The 19,801-nt window shown below is 40.6% G+C and overlaps 1 protein-coding gene across 13 annotated transcripts in view; it reads left to right on the forward strand.

The window, feature by feature from the left end:
• Positions 1-548: 548 nt before the first annotated feature.
• The window catches only part of LOC117397411 (neural cell adhesion molecule 1-like), a 157,459-nt gene continuing 138,206 nt past the window's right edge, over positions 549-19,801 (forward strand). For 3 of the 13 annotated variants that reach the window (XR_009311076.1, XR_009311078.1, XR_009311077.1), the window contains exon 1: positions 549-811. Coding sequence is in view for 9 of the 13 variants with exons in the window: in XM_059009650.1 (XP_058865633.1) it covers positions 760-811 (52 nt within the window). In the remaining 4 variants the exon portion in view is untranslated. The remainder of the gene's footprint in view (positions 812-19,801) is intronic. The other 10 variants (XR_009311079.1, XM_059009650.1, XM_059009649.1 and 7 more) reach the window with 6 other exon arrangements.

Genomic DNA, 19,801 nt, shown 5'->3' on the forward strand with positions numbered 1-19,801 from the left:
ACCTGCACAATTAAGGATACTTGTAATGTCAAATGTATGTCTACTTATAAAAAGTGTACTTTATTATTGCTATTATGATTAGCAGAAGACAAACTATATTAATTTAATGAACCAATGTTAATGTATGACCGTGTATTTAATTTTTTGAAATGTAACAAATGCAGAGGTATATAAAACGTGACTGATGCTATAAATAACTGTACAGTACATTGCAGAATGTTTTTTTTCTTTTTTTTTTTTTACAATTAAAGAAAATAATTCATATTTTTTAAACCAAAAAAACTGAGACACTGTTGCTTGAAACATTGTACAGTAACATTCACATTTTTTTGTGAATGTGTTTTAAGTAGCATGTTTGGATTTTGAATCCTAATCCCGCTTTCTAACAAAAATCCAGGCCACTTTTTCACATTGCACCATCTACCGCCTCTTCGGTGGAGCGGCAAACTCTCCGCTCAACTCCACAGAGCTCAGCGCACTATTTGTCCTCCAGCATGTGGAGGTATACCCCGCACCTCCTGGAGTGAGAGGCAGTGATTTTACCAAGGCGGATTGATTCTCGTTGCGTGTGCTGAGGCTGGTTCTTGTCACTCATTCTCTGAGCAGCGTGCGAGCGCATCGACAAAGCAGCCTAGCTAGAAGTAACCTACAAAAAATATTTAAAAAAATCCAAATTGAAGAATAAAAAATACATCAGCACACATCCTTCCAGGAAAATACCCTTTAAAGGCAAGAAACATCACTTATCTAACGGTTGCAATGCTTGAAACCAGGGATCTCATCTGGGGATTGCTTCTCATTGGCACTGCAGGTAAGAATTCTGATTTTTTCTTTATTTTTTAAATATTGTCTATTAGTGTTTATTTGCAAGTAGAACGCGGTTTACAAATTATGTGTTACGTTGTGTTTTATGTGACCCGGACTTTTTTTTTTGCAAGCCGGAGCCATCCAGTTGTACAGGGAATATATTCTAAGGATGCTTGAAAACGTTAATCTCATATAATAATGTCAGCACATTTGAACAGACCATTGCATTGCTCATTGCTGGATCTCTGCCATGCTAAACCTTCAGTAGCGCTCTTTTGAGTCTCAGTTTCTGCTTTTTTTTTTGTAGTTTCACACATATGCGTTTGAAGTCTTATTTATTAAGATGTGTTTTTGTGTGTGTGTGTGTAGATGCTCTTCTCCGTAAAACAAGCTCCAACTTCAAACAGAGCAAAAAGAAAAGCAGTGATTGCAAACGAGAGATGCGCTGTTAAGAAGGATTTGGCTGCAATTAAATATATATGAGAGTCTTCATAATCATTTGCTTTCTTGAAAACAAAACAAACAAACACATAGAAATGATATGATGTTTTAGGTTTTGCAAAATTAAGAACAGCTAATCACAGTAGATGTGAGTTTATATTCATGAATTATTTTATAACCAAAACAAATCTAGTCGATTATATTAGGCAGCATACGCGCACTGTCTGGATAGGGATCGTATACTCGTTTTTCATAGATCGACTATATTCAAATGGCACATTTATTTGAAACGCCTTTATCTTGTATCTATCTATCTATCTGTCTATCTATCTATCTATCTATCTATCTATCTATCTATCTATCTATCTATCTATCTATATATATATATATATATATATATATATATATATATATATATATGCTCGATTTAAAAGGTGCGTTTTTATTTGGATATTTCATTTGTCAGGTAGCCAGCCTTTGTGCCGGCTAAAGTACAGTATTTATTTAAAAAAAAAAAAAGCGTTTTGCAATCTCTGTTATTAGTCAGGCTTAATGGAAAATGATAGTTGAGGACGCAATTAAAATGTGCTACAGTAGATATCATTGTGAACATACACACTGATGTATGTATTAAATTAAAAATCAAATACACAGCCTAGAGATCGTGTATATAAGGCGTATATCGGCGCAGTAGAGAGTGCATACCTTTGTTTTCTTGTTAAAAAATAGAATAGTGCTTCCATCTGCTGCACCACTCACTCGATGAAACAGTGCTGTCCAATCAGAGAGCGCCGAGCTTGGGCGGGATCAGTCCGTTAGCTTTTATTCCAAGGGACCGTTCTAAATCCCAGACTTTTAAGAGGATCCTAACTATAACTTTTAAAGTAGGCTCTTACTGTATTTCACTGGTTGTAAAAGCAGGCTTATGTGGATTTTGAAAAATCATAAAAAAAAGCTTTTTTTTTTTTATTAAAAAAAAAAAAAAAAATCGCATATTGGCATTACAACAAAAACATGTCGTTTTCATAGCACGGTGAATGCTATCCTCGCACGCAAATTATACATATAACGCAATTTCTGCATCAAGTCTTTTTTTATTAATAACTATCTGTATAAATACGTGTTTGTGTAATGTATATGTATTACGTCATACCTGTATAAAAACGTACATGTTTATTATCAACGCGCTTGCGTATGAGCTTGAACCCGTGCTGTAGGGTTGAAAGGTCTGTAGGTGGAGTAGAAACTGCTGCTTCTGCTAGTTAGTGAAACAAGAGTTTCTGGCAAGCGAGTGTTGGGGGCGTGGACGTTTGCCAAAAAATAGACCTGTGTCGATCATAACATAACAAGAAGGATGCATACTAGCATAAATTAATACTGCAGGTGCAACGAAACTTTCCATCTTCACATCCAGCAGGAGTGCTAAAAACTCCCCTCTATTAAATTAGCATGGCTACTTTCTCAATAGGAAGCCTCAGAATTGTAAGCTGGGAGCTGGCTGTTTATCAGCAGGCTGACTGCACTGTCCTGGAATAAGTCTTTTTAAAAAAAAAAAAAAATTATTAACCACCAAAAGCAAGGCAGTGCCTTACAGAGGATCTCGAATGAGGGATCAATGTGGTCGTGCTTCAAAGATAGCAGAACAAACCCAGTGTAGAATCCTGGACCTGCTAGACCGTGTGTGTGTGTGTGTGTGTGTGTGCGTGTGTGTGTGTGTGTGTGCATGTCATCACTCGCATTGTGACACATGCTCTGTAATTTAAAGAGATCTTGTTGAGAGAGCCATTCACAGAGTGGAGTTAACAGCATAAACCTGGGCAAACAAGATGCTAAGCCCTTTGTTTGACAGTCATTCGCTTGTTTACAACGCCGGGGAAGTGGGAAGCCAGAGATGTAGTTTTCTGTTTTTCTTTAGCAAACGTTGATAGCCATTCCTGCACTTGATACAGTAGTACAGTGCTATACTAACCGTGTTTGCTGAGCTGTATTCCTGCGCGGTGAGGTGTTGCTGTAACCGGTATTATTATTAGCGACCTGGAAGAAAGAGGAGCTGTTGATTGCAATGTGACTTTCCCAGTTCAGGGTTTGGACGGCTGCCTCTGTTGCAGCTGTTCATTAGAAGGCATGCCTTTTGATGCGTGTGTGACAGTTAGCCAAATGGCTGGAGTTTCATGCTTTTTCTCTCTCATTTGCATAACTCAGTCACTTTCTCACACGGAGCAGTTCTAGAGAAAACGCTCCCAAAATTGCCTACTTATTTTTGCATTGTTCTCTGTGTTTTTCATATATCTGGTTATATGTATTTGGTAAGGCATTTGCTTGCACATGTCATGTGGGCCACATGCCCCAGCACAGAAAGGCCTTTCTGGGTAACAGTCTTTTTTTCCACAAGACAGCTGTGTTCATTTTACCATTTACAGCTGCACATTCTAGAACTAGAACCGAACTTCTGTAGGGTGGAAGACAGGATAAAGGGAGCTAGGTTTTTTGTAGTGGAGACCACATATGTACAGTTTAGTGAAAGTGCAGTAACTTGAAACAGCTCATGGGTGCAGACTTTTCAGCAAGCTGTATTATTAAAGTAAGGTGTTCTAGTCCTGCCAAACTGCATAGCACTTACTGTAAAGTGCAGTCCTACAGCTGTTTGAACTAGTTTTTTAAATCTTTCAGCTACCATTTTTGTACTAAATGCTGTTTTTTTTCTGCAGTTTTAGAGAAGGAAGCTACATTTATAAGAATGGGTTTTTGCTAATAATATGCTTTTAAACTAACTTGGGTGTTTGAATGTCTAGCGAAGAAAGACTAAATAGTAATGCTGCAACAAAACGCAAGATATCAGTATATATATGTATATGTATGTATAGCAGTGTAGCTATGATGGGACAAGCTGATTCAGCTGAAGAACAGATGCAGGGTGATGCAGGGGGCGGCACACTGACTCCTGACTGACAGTGTCGTTTTAATTAAAGCACACAGGACTGGAGTGCAGTTAAGGTCAGGGGAGAACAATCATCTCTACTGATAAGAGGCATTTTCTCTGATTGGCTTCTGAGTACACTGTAAACAGTGGAGAAATGAGTCCAGCTTGGAAGACTACTAAAAACAGACAAGCAAGCGTTACTCTACGCTCTGCACAATTCAAGAATGTTCTAGAACGTTCTAGAAGATTCTAGTGTATTGAGTTGAGTTTTTTTTTTTTTTTTTAACTTTGAAAGGTACTTCAGTGAACTAATTGAAATGGAATGCTAGTGAAGTCAGATAGCTGTTTATGTTTAGCTTTGTGCTCTTCCTAAAGAACATGGTCTTAATGTGTTTCTACTGGCTTTGTATATGCTATTTAAGTACCTTTGTCGCATAGATAAGAAAGCTAAAAGAGAATGTTTAAATGGTAACAGATGTAAAGTAATGCCCTGTCTTAGACAGGATGCGTAACACTGACATTCTGGATTGCGTGCTTTACTTCCAGGTCTTACTTAAGGCATGCCTTTGCTGATCTTAAGTATCTCTGAATTGCTTTCCTTGAACACTTGCTACCTGTCTTGGGTAAGGTTGCATTAAAACAATGATGATTTTAAAACCACTGCTTGCTTAATTAAACATAGCTCAATCCCTGGCAGGCTGTCTTACTCCCCTCCAGCTCTGAAGATGCTGTACTCTTGAATATTGAGAACCTCTGGACAATTCCTTGGAATGGAAAATACACACAGCCCCCTACTTATCAAACTTAGCTATAGTTTACAACATAATCTGACAGACAGAGCTGTTGTTTTGGAAAGTATTTCAGAGTTATTGTTTAGCTTTTATAACTGAGGCTGTGTGGTCCAGTGGTTAAAGAAAAGGGCTTGTAACTAGGAGGTCCCCGGTTAAAATCCCACCTCAGTCACTGACTTATTGTGTGACCCTGAGCAAGTCACTTAACCTCCTTGTGCTCCGTCTTTCGGGTGAGACGTAGTTGTAAGTGACTCTGCAGCTGATGCATAGTTCACACACCCTAGTCGCCTTGGATAAAGGCGTCTGCTAAATAAACAAATAATAATACAGGGGCTTTAAAATTAACGCAAGGCTAATTGAAGATAGTGGGGGTCTTTGGCACAATTAAAAGCTGTTTAACAAAGCAAGGCAAGACGTTTCTGGTACAGTCATTACAGTTTCTACTAATGAAAGAGCTGGATGACACCTTCAGATGGCTTTAGTGTTGCTAATACAAGCTCTGAGGCTTGTATTGAAACGTGTTGTCTGAAGAACAAGGATGCACATGTTTAAAACGAGGTGCATGATCACAGCCTCCTTGTAATGTTGTAGCATATGTGTTTTCTGGCATGAGTCACTTTGGATTTTGCAAGCTTAATGTTGTTCATTAATAATGCACAACAAACAAGCCAATAGCCAACTATGAAATTATAATGCAGCACATTTCTCTGTGTGCTCCGTATGGCTTAAACTTCACTGTCTGAACTTTTTTTTTTTTTTTTTTTAAATAGCACTGCAACATTTTTATTTATTTTTTCAAGTCTGCTTTATTTTTCAATCATTCCTGTTTCCAAAACGCTGATGTTTGGAGTGCGTTTGAAAACCAGATACGATGTTATCGTTCACAGAGGGCTGTTATCCTATTTGTTAAAATGATTGCTGATACTCTGCAGCGCTTGTTTTAAAAACTTAACCGCAACGTTATTTTCAAGAGTTATGCTTTATCGCTGTATCGCTTGCTCTTTTTTTTTGGTTGGGCTGTCTTTGCATATTAATCCCTTTGTGAACGGCAGAAGGCCTTATTTGCATTGTGTAGCCTCTTAAAGCGCTCCCATAGTGCGCTTGAGAAAATAAAAAGGAGGGAACTGTGATTGTCGTGCTGAAAGGAGCTCACCCCCCCCCCCCCCCCCCCGAAAAAAGGGTCTCTTCCATTGAAGCGGAAGGCTGCTGAATGAAGAAGACTTGGCCTGGTCTTGTGTGGAGGAGCCCCACCCCCTTCTCTATAGGGAGGAGGAGGAGGAGGAGGAGGAGGAGGAGGAGCAACGCTCTCTATTGTGCCTCCAACTGGCAGTGACTCATCGCTCTATGATTCTATGATGTAATCCGTGGCAGTGGTGGCAGGCTATCTCATGCCTCTGTGTTTAATACCCTCTTGTGTTCGTTAGGTCTGCAAATGTGTTAACACAGAAACGGGGTGTTTTGTTTTCTCTATATTGAGCCTCTATGATGTAATGGGATTATTTCACTTGATGCCCAGTTGTTCTGGTGATAAAGTGCTGTATCAGATGTGTAAGACTACTAGAATACCAGTATCAAAACCATAGCTTTTTATATTCATTTGGGGGTATTTTACTGTATCAAGCCCAATGTATGGAGTAAGATCTTCAGTGTGCGATCACATTTATTTAAGGTCTTGTATGAATGTGCTGTAATGCTTGGTTGGTGCACTGTATGAACCCATTAGAAATGACAGAAAGTGGTGGATCTTAAAGTCTAATCACAGCCACATGCTGTACATGATACAAATGGAGATATTTGTGCACAGAAAAAAAAAAGCAAGGATGCTCATTACTGGCTATAGCAAATCGTGGACAAGGAACTGCTAGCTATTAGCAGGACAATAGAGTTTCTTATGACCCTGCCAACTTAGTATAATGCATTATTTTATAGGGACGGCAGCTGCCCTTTCGTGTTTGCCTGCTGAATCTGTGTCGTCTAAGGACAGCTTACTCGGTTTTCTGATTGCTATAAAACTCCCTGATGTCTGCTAGGACATGTTGCTTTCCATTGGCAAAGAGGACTTGTTAATTGGAAACGTGATTATCAGGGTAAGAAGTCTTTGTTTTAGTCCTGTCGGGACCAGCAAGGTTCCAGTACAACATGAGAGATTATTTGAAACTTGTAAAACTTTCTCTCTTACAGTTTTACATAGCCTAGAAACCTTCAAGGTAGCGTCAACGTTGAGCGTTTCCTTGACGTTTGCGTGTTCAGCGCTACAGAACGAATATTTCTGGAATCTTGCATTCATTCAAACCCCAAAACAGAACCACAGCTCTGTTTCATATTGCACTGTATTGCTTCAGCAGAGACAGAGGAATTCTCGGAATCCAGTGTTTAATGTTCTTTCCCATAAATTATTTGTTGTGTAAACAGAAACCACTGGAGTGCTTTGTTTCTTTCATGAACGAGGCCGGACGGAAACAGCCCTCTCCTTGAGTAACTACAGTACTCTTTCAATGCATCTTCTAAATCTCCTTAATATGCTGGATTTGGTACCAGATTAAATACTACTGTTATATGCTTTTAGTCCCAGCAATCTAAAAACCCGCTGCCAGTCCTTGTAAGCGAGTTCTGGGTTATTATTGCTTGCTGCCTTACTGGAAGCAGTCCCCCTGGAGTCTGTAATATTGATAATGAATTGCGTCACCATCACATTTCCCTGGGGCATATCGCCTCCAAATTGAGGCGGCTCCCCAAATGCAGAAGCACATAAAGCTCCATCAGCTCATTAGATGCAATGTCCCAGAATATGCATTACACAGAATAGGCTAGACTCCGTAACTGTGCTGCCCGTATGCTGGGTAACCTCTACCCTACACCTTATGTTGTTTCACAAAGCTTAGCACAGACTTTGGCTTTTACTTAAACAGAACTGAAATTGTGTTCCTTGTCAAAATAAGGAAAAGAGCCTTAATTCGCATTCACATCGCAAAACCTTTCCTATTGTCTGATGATTTGCGAGCAAAGCTGTTTGTTTGAGGGGCTTGGGGCTATGGTTAAAAATATCAAAGTGTCTGTCAATTGCCAAATGAGATTTTGTATTGAAGACAGCTTTCATTGTTTCATGAAATATGAAATTAGGGTGGTGGTGGGGACAGGCGGTTTGGGAATGTTCCGTGTTACATGGATCTCCAAAGGCACTGATGAGCATCAGACAGGACCTTCCTTAGCAAGGCAAGCCCATCCCCATCTCTTACCTCTACCGCCTGCTTGCTAATATTCAGATTGAAAGCCACCAGAAATGAGTTAACTGCATTGTAAATAGCAATACAGTCTCATAGGAGTGTGGTTGGAACAACACTTACAATAGCCGCCTTGTAAGCAGTGAACAATTAACAGTCTTTTCAAGGAGAGACAGCTCTTCGGTTGTACGTCTTGATCTTAGAGTGTCTGCTCAGCAAACACCATCAAATACATCAGCATGTCTTAACCTTGCCATGCAGGGCTGGAGAAGATTGCTTTTGTATTTTATATTCAGGTGGAGAAAATAAAAAAGAGGATCATTTGAAACTGGTTGTGTTGTCTTTGTCCTGCTATTTTTAGAGGCAGATTTGCTCTCGCTGTTACTGCAGTCCCATATCTTACGGGACCAGATGTGTGGGTTATTGGTTATCAAGTGTTCACATCACTAATCAATACAATGAAAATCCATAAAGTGGTTTAAACCCACACTTAGCTTTACTCCCATCCCAATAGAATACTCTCTCAAAATGCCTCCGATCCACCAAGGTTTCCTAAATCAATCACATGAATTGAATGTGTGGTGTGGTTCGGACTTTGGAGACCGCATGTGAATTATTGAGGTTAAGCAGTTTAAACAGTGAGCGGAGAGCAGAGTAAAACAACCCTACTGGCGCTGCCCTTAATCTGGAGAACGAGGTCGTAAGAGAAACGGAGACAAAGGAAGAGAGAGAGAGAGAGGGAGAGAGGGATGGAAAGAGATGCCTTGCGGGGGGAAGGGCGGTAGTATTGTGAATGCTTTTGTTGCAAAGCTCATTGTTGATTATTATGTAAAACATACAGAGGAAGATTAAAATATGCAACCTCGCAAGGTAATTAGCATTTGGAACCGGGCGCTAACATTTCTGTCCGGTTGCCAGATGCGTTAGCAAAATCAGATTGGAAAACAGACAGTAAAATCCTGTGCAATTCATTATGCAATTTTATTTACTGGCAATATCCAGTATTATTATTATTATTATTAATAATAATAATAATAATAATAATAATAATAATAATAATAATAATAATAATAATATCGGTGCTGGTAGTTATGAGCAGCATTTTAAATGAAAGGCGTGGATTTTCTGATTGCATTTTGTATGTTAAAATGTGGGTCAGCTTTCCTCCTAAGAATTCAACCCAAAGGGCATAAACGAGGTATCGCAAGAACATCTGCTTTGTCAAAGAAGCAGCGTTCATATTTTACTGAGCATTGTTTTACAGAATAGGACATGTTTCCAGTATGTAAGAGGGGTGTTGATCTGCTAATGACAATCCCGAGGAAAGAGCATTGATAGCGCTGCTCGGGTGATCAACCAAGCATTGCTGATAAACGTGAGGCAGAATGACTGTGGTCTTCCTGGCATATTGTTTAATTGCACTCTTATTTATCTGCAGGGCTGTTTCATAACCCCCCCCCCCCAGCTAATTCAAAATGAAAGAATATTCAAAATATTCATTTGAGTTTTGAAAGAAGCACTCTTTTTTACAGAGCAATTTCCTTAGTAGATGATATTATGTCTGTTCTGACGTTTGGCGTCTTGCATAAGTGAAAAAAAAAATAAAAAGGACTGGAATAAAAAGGGCTGTGGTGCATTAATACATGAAAATGTAGACCTGGCGCTCAGTGTTGCCAGGATGTAAAGAAGGGTGGATGAGAAACTAGATTTATGTGCGGTGAAGGACTGGGACAGTCGTTTGTTATCTTGACATTCTTATCATTATGACTTACCCTATGCCTTCAGTATGAAGTAGAAACGTTTTTAGCAGCAGTAAACCACTCGAGCAGCATTTTTGCCCGATTATATATCTTGCGGTAGACAGGGGAGACAGCCTGGCCTGACTGTCGGTCTGGAAGAGAAAGATTGTCCCTAGATGCTTTGTTGAATTCCCTGTTCGGTCATTTACTCCCAAGTCATTTCAGCGCCACGTCCCTCCTTGCTGGAAAACGTGTTTCAAAAACAAAACCGTGCTCCACATGCATGCGGTTTACTCTAGTCTTTAACCCCTTCTTTAAAAAAACATGTTAATGTTGCGAGAAACATCTGCCGCTGTTGGATGTTTGGTGGTTGTAGTTTTTGAAAACGAGAGCAACCTGCTTAAAAATAAAGCGTGGATTGGATGTCACTACCACTGTAGCAGCAGGTAATACTCAGGCAGGGTTCACTGTAGTGTGACGGGCCTTCCTTTAGTTCATTTCCAGTGTTCGCAACAACCGATCTGCTTCTGAGCAGAAGGATGAAGCAAAAAATGCTGTCTTATCTGAGCAGTGACTCATTATGTTATCCTTGTCAGAGATGGCGGTGTGATGGTGTTCGGGAGCACTGAGGGCCACAGGTCTGGTTCCCTAGGAGTTTAACATGAAGTGGATTAGCAGTATAGCCAGCTCTGGCAGGGCAGCGTAGAGCTGGATCTCAAAATGTAACAGTGACTTGAAACGTGAGCGGGGAAACTCTGGAGGTTACAGGAAGTGCTGCAGTTCAGCCTGTCTGCTTGGTGATAGGAACAAGGAAGGAGTTAAAGCAGTTTTGATCATCCACACTTCACAAGCCTCCTGTGGCACCAAAGTGGACCCCAAACATTTACTTTTGTATTTGCCATAGATCTATTCTATTCTTGTGCATGCTTGTGCTGAGTAAGGTGAAATGTAGGCTATGTAATAACAACACTGGGGAAGAGTTCTAGTCGAAACGTTTGCCAGAGGACACTAGAGCTTTCTTTCAGCACATTCTACTGTTATAGGATACAACTCTCAAAGAGACTAATTTTTAATTTTCAATTAAAACTGGATTAAAACATGATGTTGCGCTTTACAGTGCTTTTCTAAGCTATACATCAATACTGCCCTTAACCACCATGGCATGAGGTACCACAGTAAACTTCAATAAGGGTCCTATACAAAGCCTGAACAATAAAGGACTGCCCTTTAGAAGCAACATCTGTTTACAATTGGATAACAAAGAAATGTCAAGCCACGGGTGATTGATATTATGTCCAATATGGAGAGCTCGTGGTGCCATCAAAAGTCATTGACTGAGGGGTGAGCGCGGGTCAGAGTATTGTCATTTTCGAAATGTGTATATCCAGACATTATCCAGGGTGTCAGGCTATGTCTTTATTTGAATCCATGCATCTGTTTAAACCGCGTCTCCTTTGTTTAGTGGCACTGCATTCAGTTTGTATTGACACTTTATTGCTGGCCAGCTGGAATAAGTGAAGGGAAGTTCCAGATATCCCACATGGATACCAGAGAAGACAGCACAGGGCTCATCTACCATTACCCCCGCCCCATCCAGGTGTCTTATTCTGGTTACCAAGAGCTGTAACTTAAATAAAGACCAGGATGCCCTTGAATGGAAAGCTCTCAGTCTCACACATTTTAAAAGGAACACGAGTATCATCATATATTCTGCTGTTGCACTTAATTAAGACATGGACAAGGCGGTTATTTAAAGCTTGATATATGAATGACATGACATGCACCTCAAGAGTTTTAATATTGGGTACCATCGTCAAGGGGGAATGTGAATTCGGCTCTCGATCAGCTCCGGAAAAAAGCTTTCAGTAAAAAAAATGTCTTAAAAAAAAAAGAAAATGGGTCAAATCGACATGCATTTTAAAGTTAACGTTTGTAGGGATTTTCATGTCTTAATTCATGATCTGTTGATTTAAAGCAGATAGATAAAGCATGACGGGGTCAGAAGAAAGTCCGGTTCACTTGGGAGGGGTCAGGCATTCCTGAAAGCTGTATGCCAGTATAGATAATCAATACAATAAACAGATAGTTAGATATGCAGCTGCACGTTATCACTGTAGTTGCCCTGTTGAAAAGGAGCTGGCTTCAGGTGGCTTCTTTCGTCTAAATTCAGTGACTGACGTTTCGACTAGAAACCTTTTTCAATATCTTCAGTGCACTGAAGACCGTTTAGTAATGCTCCAGACATGCTACAGGTTTGTATGTTTTTTTAATTTTTAATTTTATTTTTTTTACAAAAAGGCCGTTAGACCAACTGTTGGAGGCGTGGATTGGCTTTGCAAAGCACTAACTGTAAATAAGCCACAAGGGTAACATTATCTAAAGTATGTGGTAGGGTCTGTCAGGCTTCATCTGCTTGAGATAATCAATCAGAATTGGCAGCTGGTATAAACAAAGCCACTGAATCAGCCACACACAGCCACACGCAGGGGCAACGCAGGCTCTGCTTTTCATCGATAGCTAGTGCTCTGATTTGTTCATCTATCTTGTTTTTCAGGGCCAGATGGCAAGCAATATGCCTCAAAAAAAGAAACAAGCTCCCTGTTATTAAACAGAACTTACAGGAGGGATTGGTAGTCAAGATAACTGAAGCCAGGCTCCATCAGAATTTAAATACATTGACCTGCCCCCTGAAATCTGTACAATCATTTACAAGCATGAGAAACAGTAAACACCAGAGTTGCTGGGAAGGAGTTAGAACAGGCGTTCTGCTGACCGAGTGAGTGAAGTAATTATGAACCGGGGTGGCTGTCTCGTTTAGAGGCAGAGTGATTATTTCACTTCAATATTCATACTTGTTTATGATCTACAGCGGCGCTTCTCAAACTGGGGCAGAGAAACGTGTTCTTTTGGTGCTGTGTTGAGAGGCTATGGGAAACTTTTATAAAGGTAATTTTGAGGTCCCTACTCAAAAAGAGGGGCCCCTAAACAGAAAAGTTCCTCTATGTTTGAGTACCCCTGTCTCTAATGTTAGGGAATAATGTTTCAAATACTTTCAGCAAGTCTGCAGTATTCACCATATTTTTTTTTTTACAGCAGCATGCATATCCTTAGGGAACATTACTTTTAACATCAGTGAAATGAAAAGCTGTTTTTGAAGTGTACTGTCGTGACAGGTTTGCATACACATAGCTCAGCACATGCCTTGTCACTCTGGCGAGGGGAAGATGGGGGAATGCAGTGCAGTTCACCTCAGTGTAAAGCGTTGAACACTCTAGAGCGTGTTGGTGCAGTGTGCAAACTCACAGAGTCCTGACTCAGGAAAGAGAAGTTCAGGGCTGTGTGCTCGGGCTGCTGCTGCGCATCCCATAGAAACGGGCTGGATTGTGTGTGTGCCTCGTTCGAGAGGTCGCTCACCAGTCAGCTCTGGATAGCAGGCTCTCGATTTACAGCAACTGACAGCGTTGTTTACTGAGAGTTCAATTTGGAAATTTTAAAGCAGGCTTTGCAGAAATTCTGAAGACATATTTTGGGTGAGAAAAAAAAAAGAAAAGATGAGGTTCTTCAAGCAACCAGAATTGAGAGAAGAATGTTTGCTTGTTTGCTTGCTTGCAGGCAGGAGTGTAAACATGCAAGCCTCGGGTTTGAAGAAGGTTTTGAGCAGGCATTGTCATTGAAACTCAATAGGATTGTGTGGGGAATGAGAATCTGTGAGAATAGTCCATTACTAGTTTCAGATTGAGAATGTATGCTTTGACATTCTGAGGGGAAGATTTTCCAGACAGTAATCACAAAAATGTAAGCTGTTCAAGTAGCTAGAGCAGCAAACCTATAGAGGTATGAAACATGACTCTGGAATGGCTTCATTGGCACATGGTTTTATTTAGGTCTTAGTCCTTAACATAGAAACCTGAGGCAGTTTATTCTTTGCACATCAATGGAAAACACACCACAGAGGTGCGTTGTTGTATCCTTATATTAATGTGTGGAAATCTGAGTTTACAATGAAGCAGATCCTCAACCATAACTATAGGGGGGTTGCTGCAATGTTCCTGGGCAGGTCTGGCATTGTTCTGTGCATTGTTCATAGCAATTCATGCCGTACAAGAGAGTAAATGACATGGAAAGAAAAATATTGCAATTAGTGTTGTGAGGCATGTCTAGGCAGGGGTATTCTTCCAGGAGCCCTTTGGGTTGTGGGGGCGTCAGGAGGATGCAGCAGAATCAACTCTTGGGGGGGGTTTGTGCATGATTTATTACAAATGCCTTGGTGCTCGTTAGCTGGATTGAAAAACACAGAGTAGCTGTTTCTGGTGTGAGCGGTATTGTTGAGACAGTTCAGGGTCAGGGTAGGGCCAAGGTTTGGAAATGGATTTGCTAAATGTGATTCCAGCATCTGACTAAATTTAACTGTGGACTGAGAAATGTCTAATTCACACAGTAACCCAGCAACTGAGTGCTACAGTAAGGAGCGACTTGTTATTGCCAGTTTACTGCGCTCAAAGGCATCACACACATACTAAAGAACCCCGTGCTATCGTTTCACTTAGGCTGTCAGCAATTTCTTTTTTTATAAACTCATTTTACACCATAATAGGGGTTCATAAATGTGGTGGGGCTGTAATGCTGAGGGTGCTGCGTCTGTCTGGTGTGTGGAAGCTGGTATGAAGTGCCTGGCAGTGACAGAAGGCCTACACTGTTAATGCATGAGTCTCTCTCTACTATGTGTTTTGTAATGAATGGACGTTTAATAGTACAAATAAGATAGGCATACAAAAAAGAAACTGAAAAACCATTATTTTTCACACCAGGAGTTCAAAACAATGATTTTTTAAAAAAAATTACCGTTGTATATATGCATTTCACAACAAATATTATAATAATAATAATAATACAAGAAACAATACAATTTGTATATATTTGTAGATTGAAAAGCAATAATACATTCACATCCAAGACAAAAGAAACACAGAGCCATGCTCCCTTAGGCTCACTGGAAGCAGCGTCCCTGTTCATTAGGCCCAGCGCAGCCATCCTGAGAATTGAAACATTGTGTGATTAATCATGATGTCACCTCCAACCAATCAGGTGCAGTCAGGAGCCCTGTGTGCGTGTTACCCCGCGTTCCCCGGGGAGCCCTGCAGCCTCAGACATTGGTGCCGTGTGTGTGTGCCTGCTGTCTGGTGGGGCTAGGCGGAGACCAGCTGTGCCATCTTCACAACACAACAATGCAAACAACAACTGTATCCTGGCTTGGAGCGGGCCGCAGTATGCATTGGCTGCCATTAGTTATTTGTGTCGGACAGCTTTGGTCCACATGACACGCGGCCTGTTTGCAAATTAGGCAAATACATCAGGGATGGTGTTCGCCAAGTGATTGTACACAAAGTAAAATCCTGTTTACAGAGTTTGTAACAGTGGCTCTACTGCTCAGGTGTAGTGTTCTCATGATAAAATCAACGCTGTTAACATTTTCATTGAAAGGTTTACAGTAGAGCTTGAATAGCATTAAAGGGTGATTCCATGAGCATTAGGCTGCTGTACAAAACAGAATCTGGCTGAAACAGAATCATGGGCCAGATGTGCAGATGTTTTTATATGTCAAGACTGAAAGCTGGGGATAAACAACTGGAAACGCTTCAGCCACCATTTTAAACCCTCAATCTTATTACAGCAATATATAGCAATATTATATATATATATATATATATATATATATATATATATATATATATATACATATATATATATATATATATATATATATATATATATATATATATATATATATATAATTAGGAATATTGTATACATCCAGGTAGATGGAGAACATATCAAATTCTGCTTGTTTGTATAAAATAATTGCTGTGGGGATTTGAGATCACTAGTTGGTCCCACATACCCAACATGAAGGAAGGTTCTTCCAGCAGAGGGACTGTTTCTTTATATAACCCTATAGAGATTGTAACAGGCAATGCTGGGGAGCTTGTGTGAGCAGGGGGGGGGGGGGGGGGGGGGCACTGAGGGAGTAATCAAAATGGAAGAAACTGGAAGCTGTAACTGAAAAGCCAAACCAGGCATTCAGCTACAGGAAGAAGACAGCTACGAGAGCTGTGGTGCGGAGATAAAAAAAAACAACAAGACATCATCTAAACTCGGCATGAAGGAAGGCGCTGGGCTGAGCTGAGGAGCAAAGCCTCCCACCACCACCTCCACTGCCTTTACTTCAGCAGAGACAGCAGCGACTAGGGGTTTACCTGCTGGTAAGGGTGTGAGGACATGGTGGCAGACTGGCGCCATGCAGGCCCACCCAGCCCCTCTGAGAGGGCTTGCTCTCTGTTGCTTCTGTTTTCAGCAGACAGTCTGGCTAGGAAAGGATTCCCACAGGCAGCTTCCTTCCGCATGGCCTCACCTTTGACGCAGAGACACACTGACAGATTCAGGGCTAGAAGATGCTGGAGGTATTTCAGAGCTGAGGAAAAACACACAACTAAAACAACGAATTAAGATATTATAATCACAGAACCCTCTTTTCTAGTATACTGCAACAAAAAAAAAAGTGTATAATGATTTTAGTACAAATAAATCTTGATGTTGACTGATAACGGATACATAAAAGATTGAATAAAACGCCCCAAGCACATATCCTTGCCTTGTTATCTGTACAGTACTTCAGAATAAATGTAATCCATTGATTTGTGGCTGTTCAAGCTACATAATAGATAAATAAAACAGGGCATTTATTTCAAAAAAGCCAGAAGCACAGACAGTTCTTTTCTCTTATCTGCATAATATAACCAAGATAAAGAGGGTTTCTTTCCATCTATAATATTTGTGTGCTATTAATGTGCCGATGATGTGGATTTATTTGCTGAAGGCGAAGCTTGTGTTGAGCTCGTAAAGCCGGCCTTGCAGCTTTCTCTTTTGTAATCGCACGATGTATCACAGCACACCAAGCAGAACCATTTCAGCAGCACTTTACTGCACCGGCCAGTCCATCCACTTGTTGCACTTGTGCAGAATATCCATTCTTGATAGCGTGTCGAAATGTGGTCTTCGGGTCAGTTATCATTGGTATCAATGTCACAAATTCAGCTTGCTTTGATTCCTTAGGCCTTTGCTGTTAAGACACGATTAACCTTACAAATCAAAGGACTTGGAGGCTCTTGAAGAGTATGTAGGCTCCGGACAAAACCTAGTTTTCCTTTCCATGTTGCATGGTTCTAAGAACAAAATTGTTTCTTTATGTATTCCCTAGCAGGATTCAGTTCAGTTGGAAAATTCTTGGTACTTGTCCATTGTCCGTGCTTCCTGTTTCCAGACAAGAACGGAACTTTCAACTCTTTTAGATCATTCTAGTTCTGTACGACAGAGCAGGTTCAAAGGCGTCACGTTGTGGGAGGAAATGACATTGATCTAAATGTTCTACGCAAGTACAGTAACAGACTTTGAAATATAATGCCTGTTGTTTTCTTTTGAGAAATCTTCAAGATTCTCCCATGCCTCCCTCAGAGCCAGCAACAAAATCGAATTTGATCCTGGTTTGGATTTGCTTATTTGGGTCCCGGAGGGTCAGCTCCCTTCACACAGAAGGAGAGTGACAATCCAGGTCATGTGAAAGCCTCGGGCAGAGATCTGAACGCTGGCTGCCTGGCAAAAACATGGATTTGAACTCTAGTGACACAGACGAGCAACACTCTTTTTCTCGACTCCCAAGCGTTGAGCCATCCGGATGCGTCATTGTCTCCAGAAGCTTCAGATAGCATGACTGCCGATTTTTTAAACATGGCGGGGCTTCCAAGTGGAGTCATCTCTTGGAAGCATGGACGCTCCAGCCTTTTTTATCTAATGCCTGAACGCAACAAACATTCCGGTACTGTCAGGCATTTCAACAATCTGAGCGAGAGCCCACCACATGCCACAGATGGCAAAATCATAGCATGATTTGTCCTAGTTGGTCTCAGTAAATGGCTTAAATGTGATTGTAAACTGTGGCTGTGGTTTCTCATACTATTTGCACAGACAGGTTTCTCTGGTGGGATTTCGTGGCGACAGCACTGCTGATACACATGGGAAGTGACTCTCAAAGCACCTTTTATGGTATTTGATTTGATTTCTAAGGGGGCAAATATGGTCTCGCACATAATTCTTATTATTTCTTACAGAAGGCACAACTGACTTCATTCCCAAAGGAGTTGTTTCAGTTGTAACATACCAACCAAACATGCTGTTAGTGTAGGGCTTCTATAATAGTCCTGTGCTGGACTCCAATTCAGTATCTGACAGTGGTCCGCTCCTTCTCTGAGTAGGTATACTGCAGACAAGTAGCCAGCACGTACAATATGTGAGGCTGGCAGCTGTGCACAGTATTTGTTTTCATTGTGTGCAGAGACTGGATTCCAAAGCAGCAGATTGTACATTTTAAATGGAGGGAGAGGGGGAGAGAGGGGGTGGAGGAGGAGAGAGAGAGAGGGGGAGGGAGAGGGAGAGAGAATTATCCAGTAAGGTGGAATGTTAAAAGAATAGCGTGAGTTCATTAATAGTTATTTACACGTTTGCAGTATGTTCCTGATCTTTGCTGAAGTGCTACTGTTTTGGTTAGCGCTAGAGAATGGACGTCAGTTTAACAGTGCTGTGTTACTGTTCTTGGCACTGTATTTATGGAGGGAGAGTTTCCTGTTAACTTGTGTTTGACTGCCAGATTATTATTATTTTTTTACATATTTCTAGAAGAACAAAGGAAATGTAGTGCGTGAACTTGAGAAGCTGCGAAGAACATTTGTCTATTATCATAATCCAGTTTGAAGAGGAAAAAAAAAAAACATACAAGACAAATTACTAAATACCCAAAACAAACTGCAGATTTGTAATTTTTCATGATGGTGTCCTGTCATATTTAACAGCTGAAATATTGATATACAATTTGCCCTTTTAGCATTTCATTTTAAATGCACTCTGTTTTCAGCTGTATTGATTTGTTTTCATGCTTTTCCTCACTTTGCCTTAAGCCAAATTTATGAAGCCCTATTATATATAAAATGAGTTTATATATAGAGAAATGCTGATAGTCTGAGTGAAAGGGTGGCGTGGGTTTCTTAGTACGTGTGTGAGGTCATTTAAATGTTAGGCCCTTTGTTAAAAATGAAATGCCTTTTTAAGGAAAACAGGCCCGCTGATACTGAAAAAACGTAAACTGTCATTCTGAAGGTTTTTCGTTAAGTTTTCACAACTGTCGGAGAGAAAGCTGCTCTTGTCTGTCCTGGGGGGTGGTCTGCGTATAAGAAACCTTGCGTGGAGAGGCCTGGCTAGTGACCCTGAAATATAAATACAGGGGGAGAGGGCAGGAGGAGGGGGAGCTGCAGAGGAGAGCAGACCGAAGGAATGTATAAAGAAACGGAGCTGACAGCTTAGTAATTAGCTACATTAAACAGAATGTTTCTTCATTGTTCAGAAAGTGTGAAATGCTTCCAGTCATACGCACTGCAGACGGTTGTGCTGTAGTGTTGCACGTCTTCGGGCGACTTTCCTTTAACCCACTGCATACTTTTTAAAATGACCAGACTTGGTGTGGTCATTTCAGTCAAAATAACAAACAAGCCTAATGGATGGCAGAGAAATGACAAATAATCCGATGTGTGGTCTCGTCATTTTGCTATAGAAGTAAGCGTGTAATGTAATTCATCAACAGCTTTTAATATCCTCTACGGTGTGTGGTTCACCGAAGATACAAAAAAGGAGCGCCTGGACCCAAAGGAACTGCATAGCCGAGTGAAAATGAAGTGCGTTTTCTTGTACCGTGTAGGAGTGGGAGATAATGACATGCTTTCAATATTTTATTTGAAAAAGTACCATCACTCCCTAATCCCCTTTCATTAAAATTATTAA

Source organism: Acipenser ruthenus, chromosome 39 (genome assembly GCF_902713425.1).
Source record: "Acipenser ruthenus chromosome 39, fAciRut3.2 maternal haplotype, whole genome shotgun sequence".
Taxonomy (NCBI): domain Eukaryota; kingdom Metazoa; phylum Chordata; class Actinopteri; order Acipenseriformes; family Acipenseridae; genus Acipenser; species Acipenser ruthenus.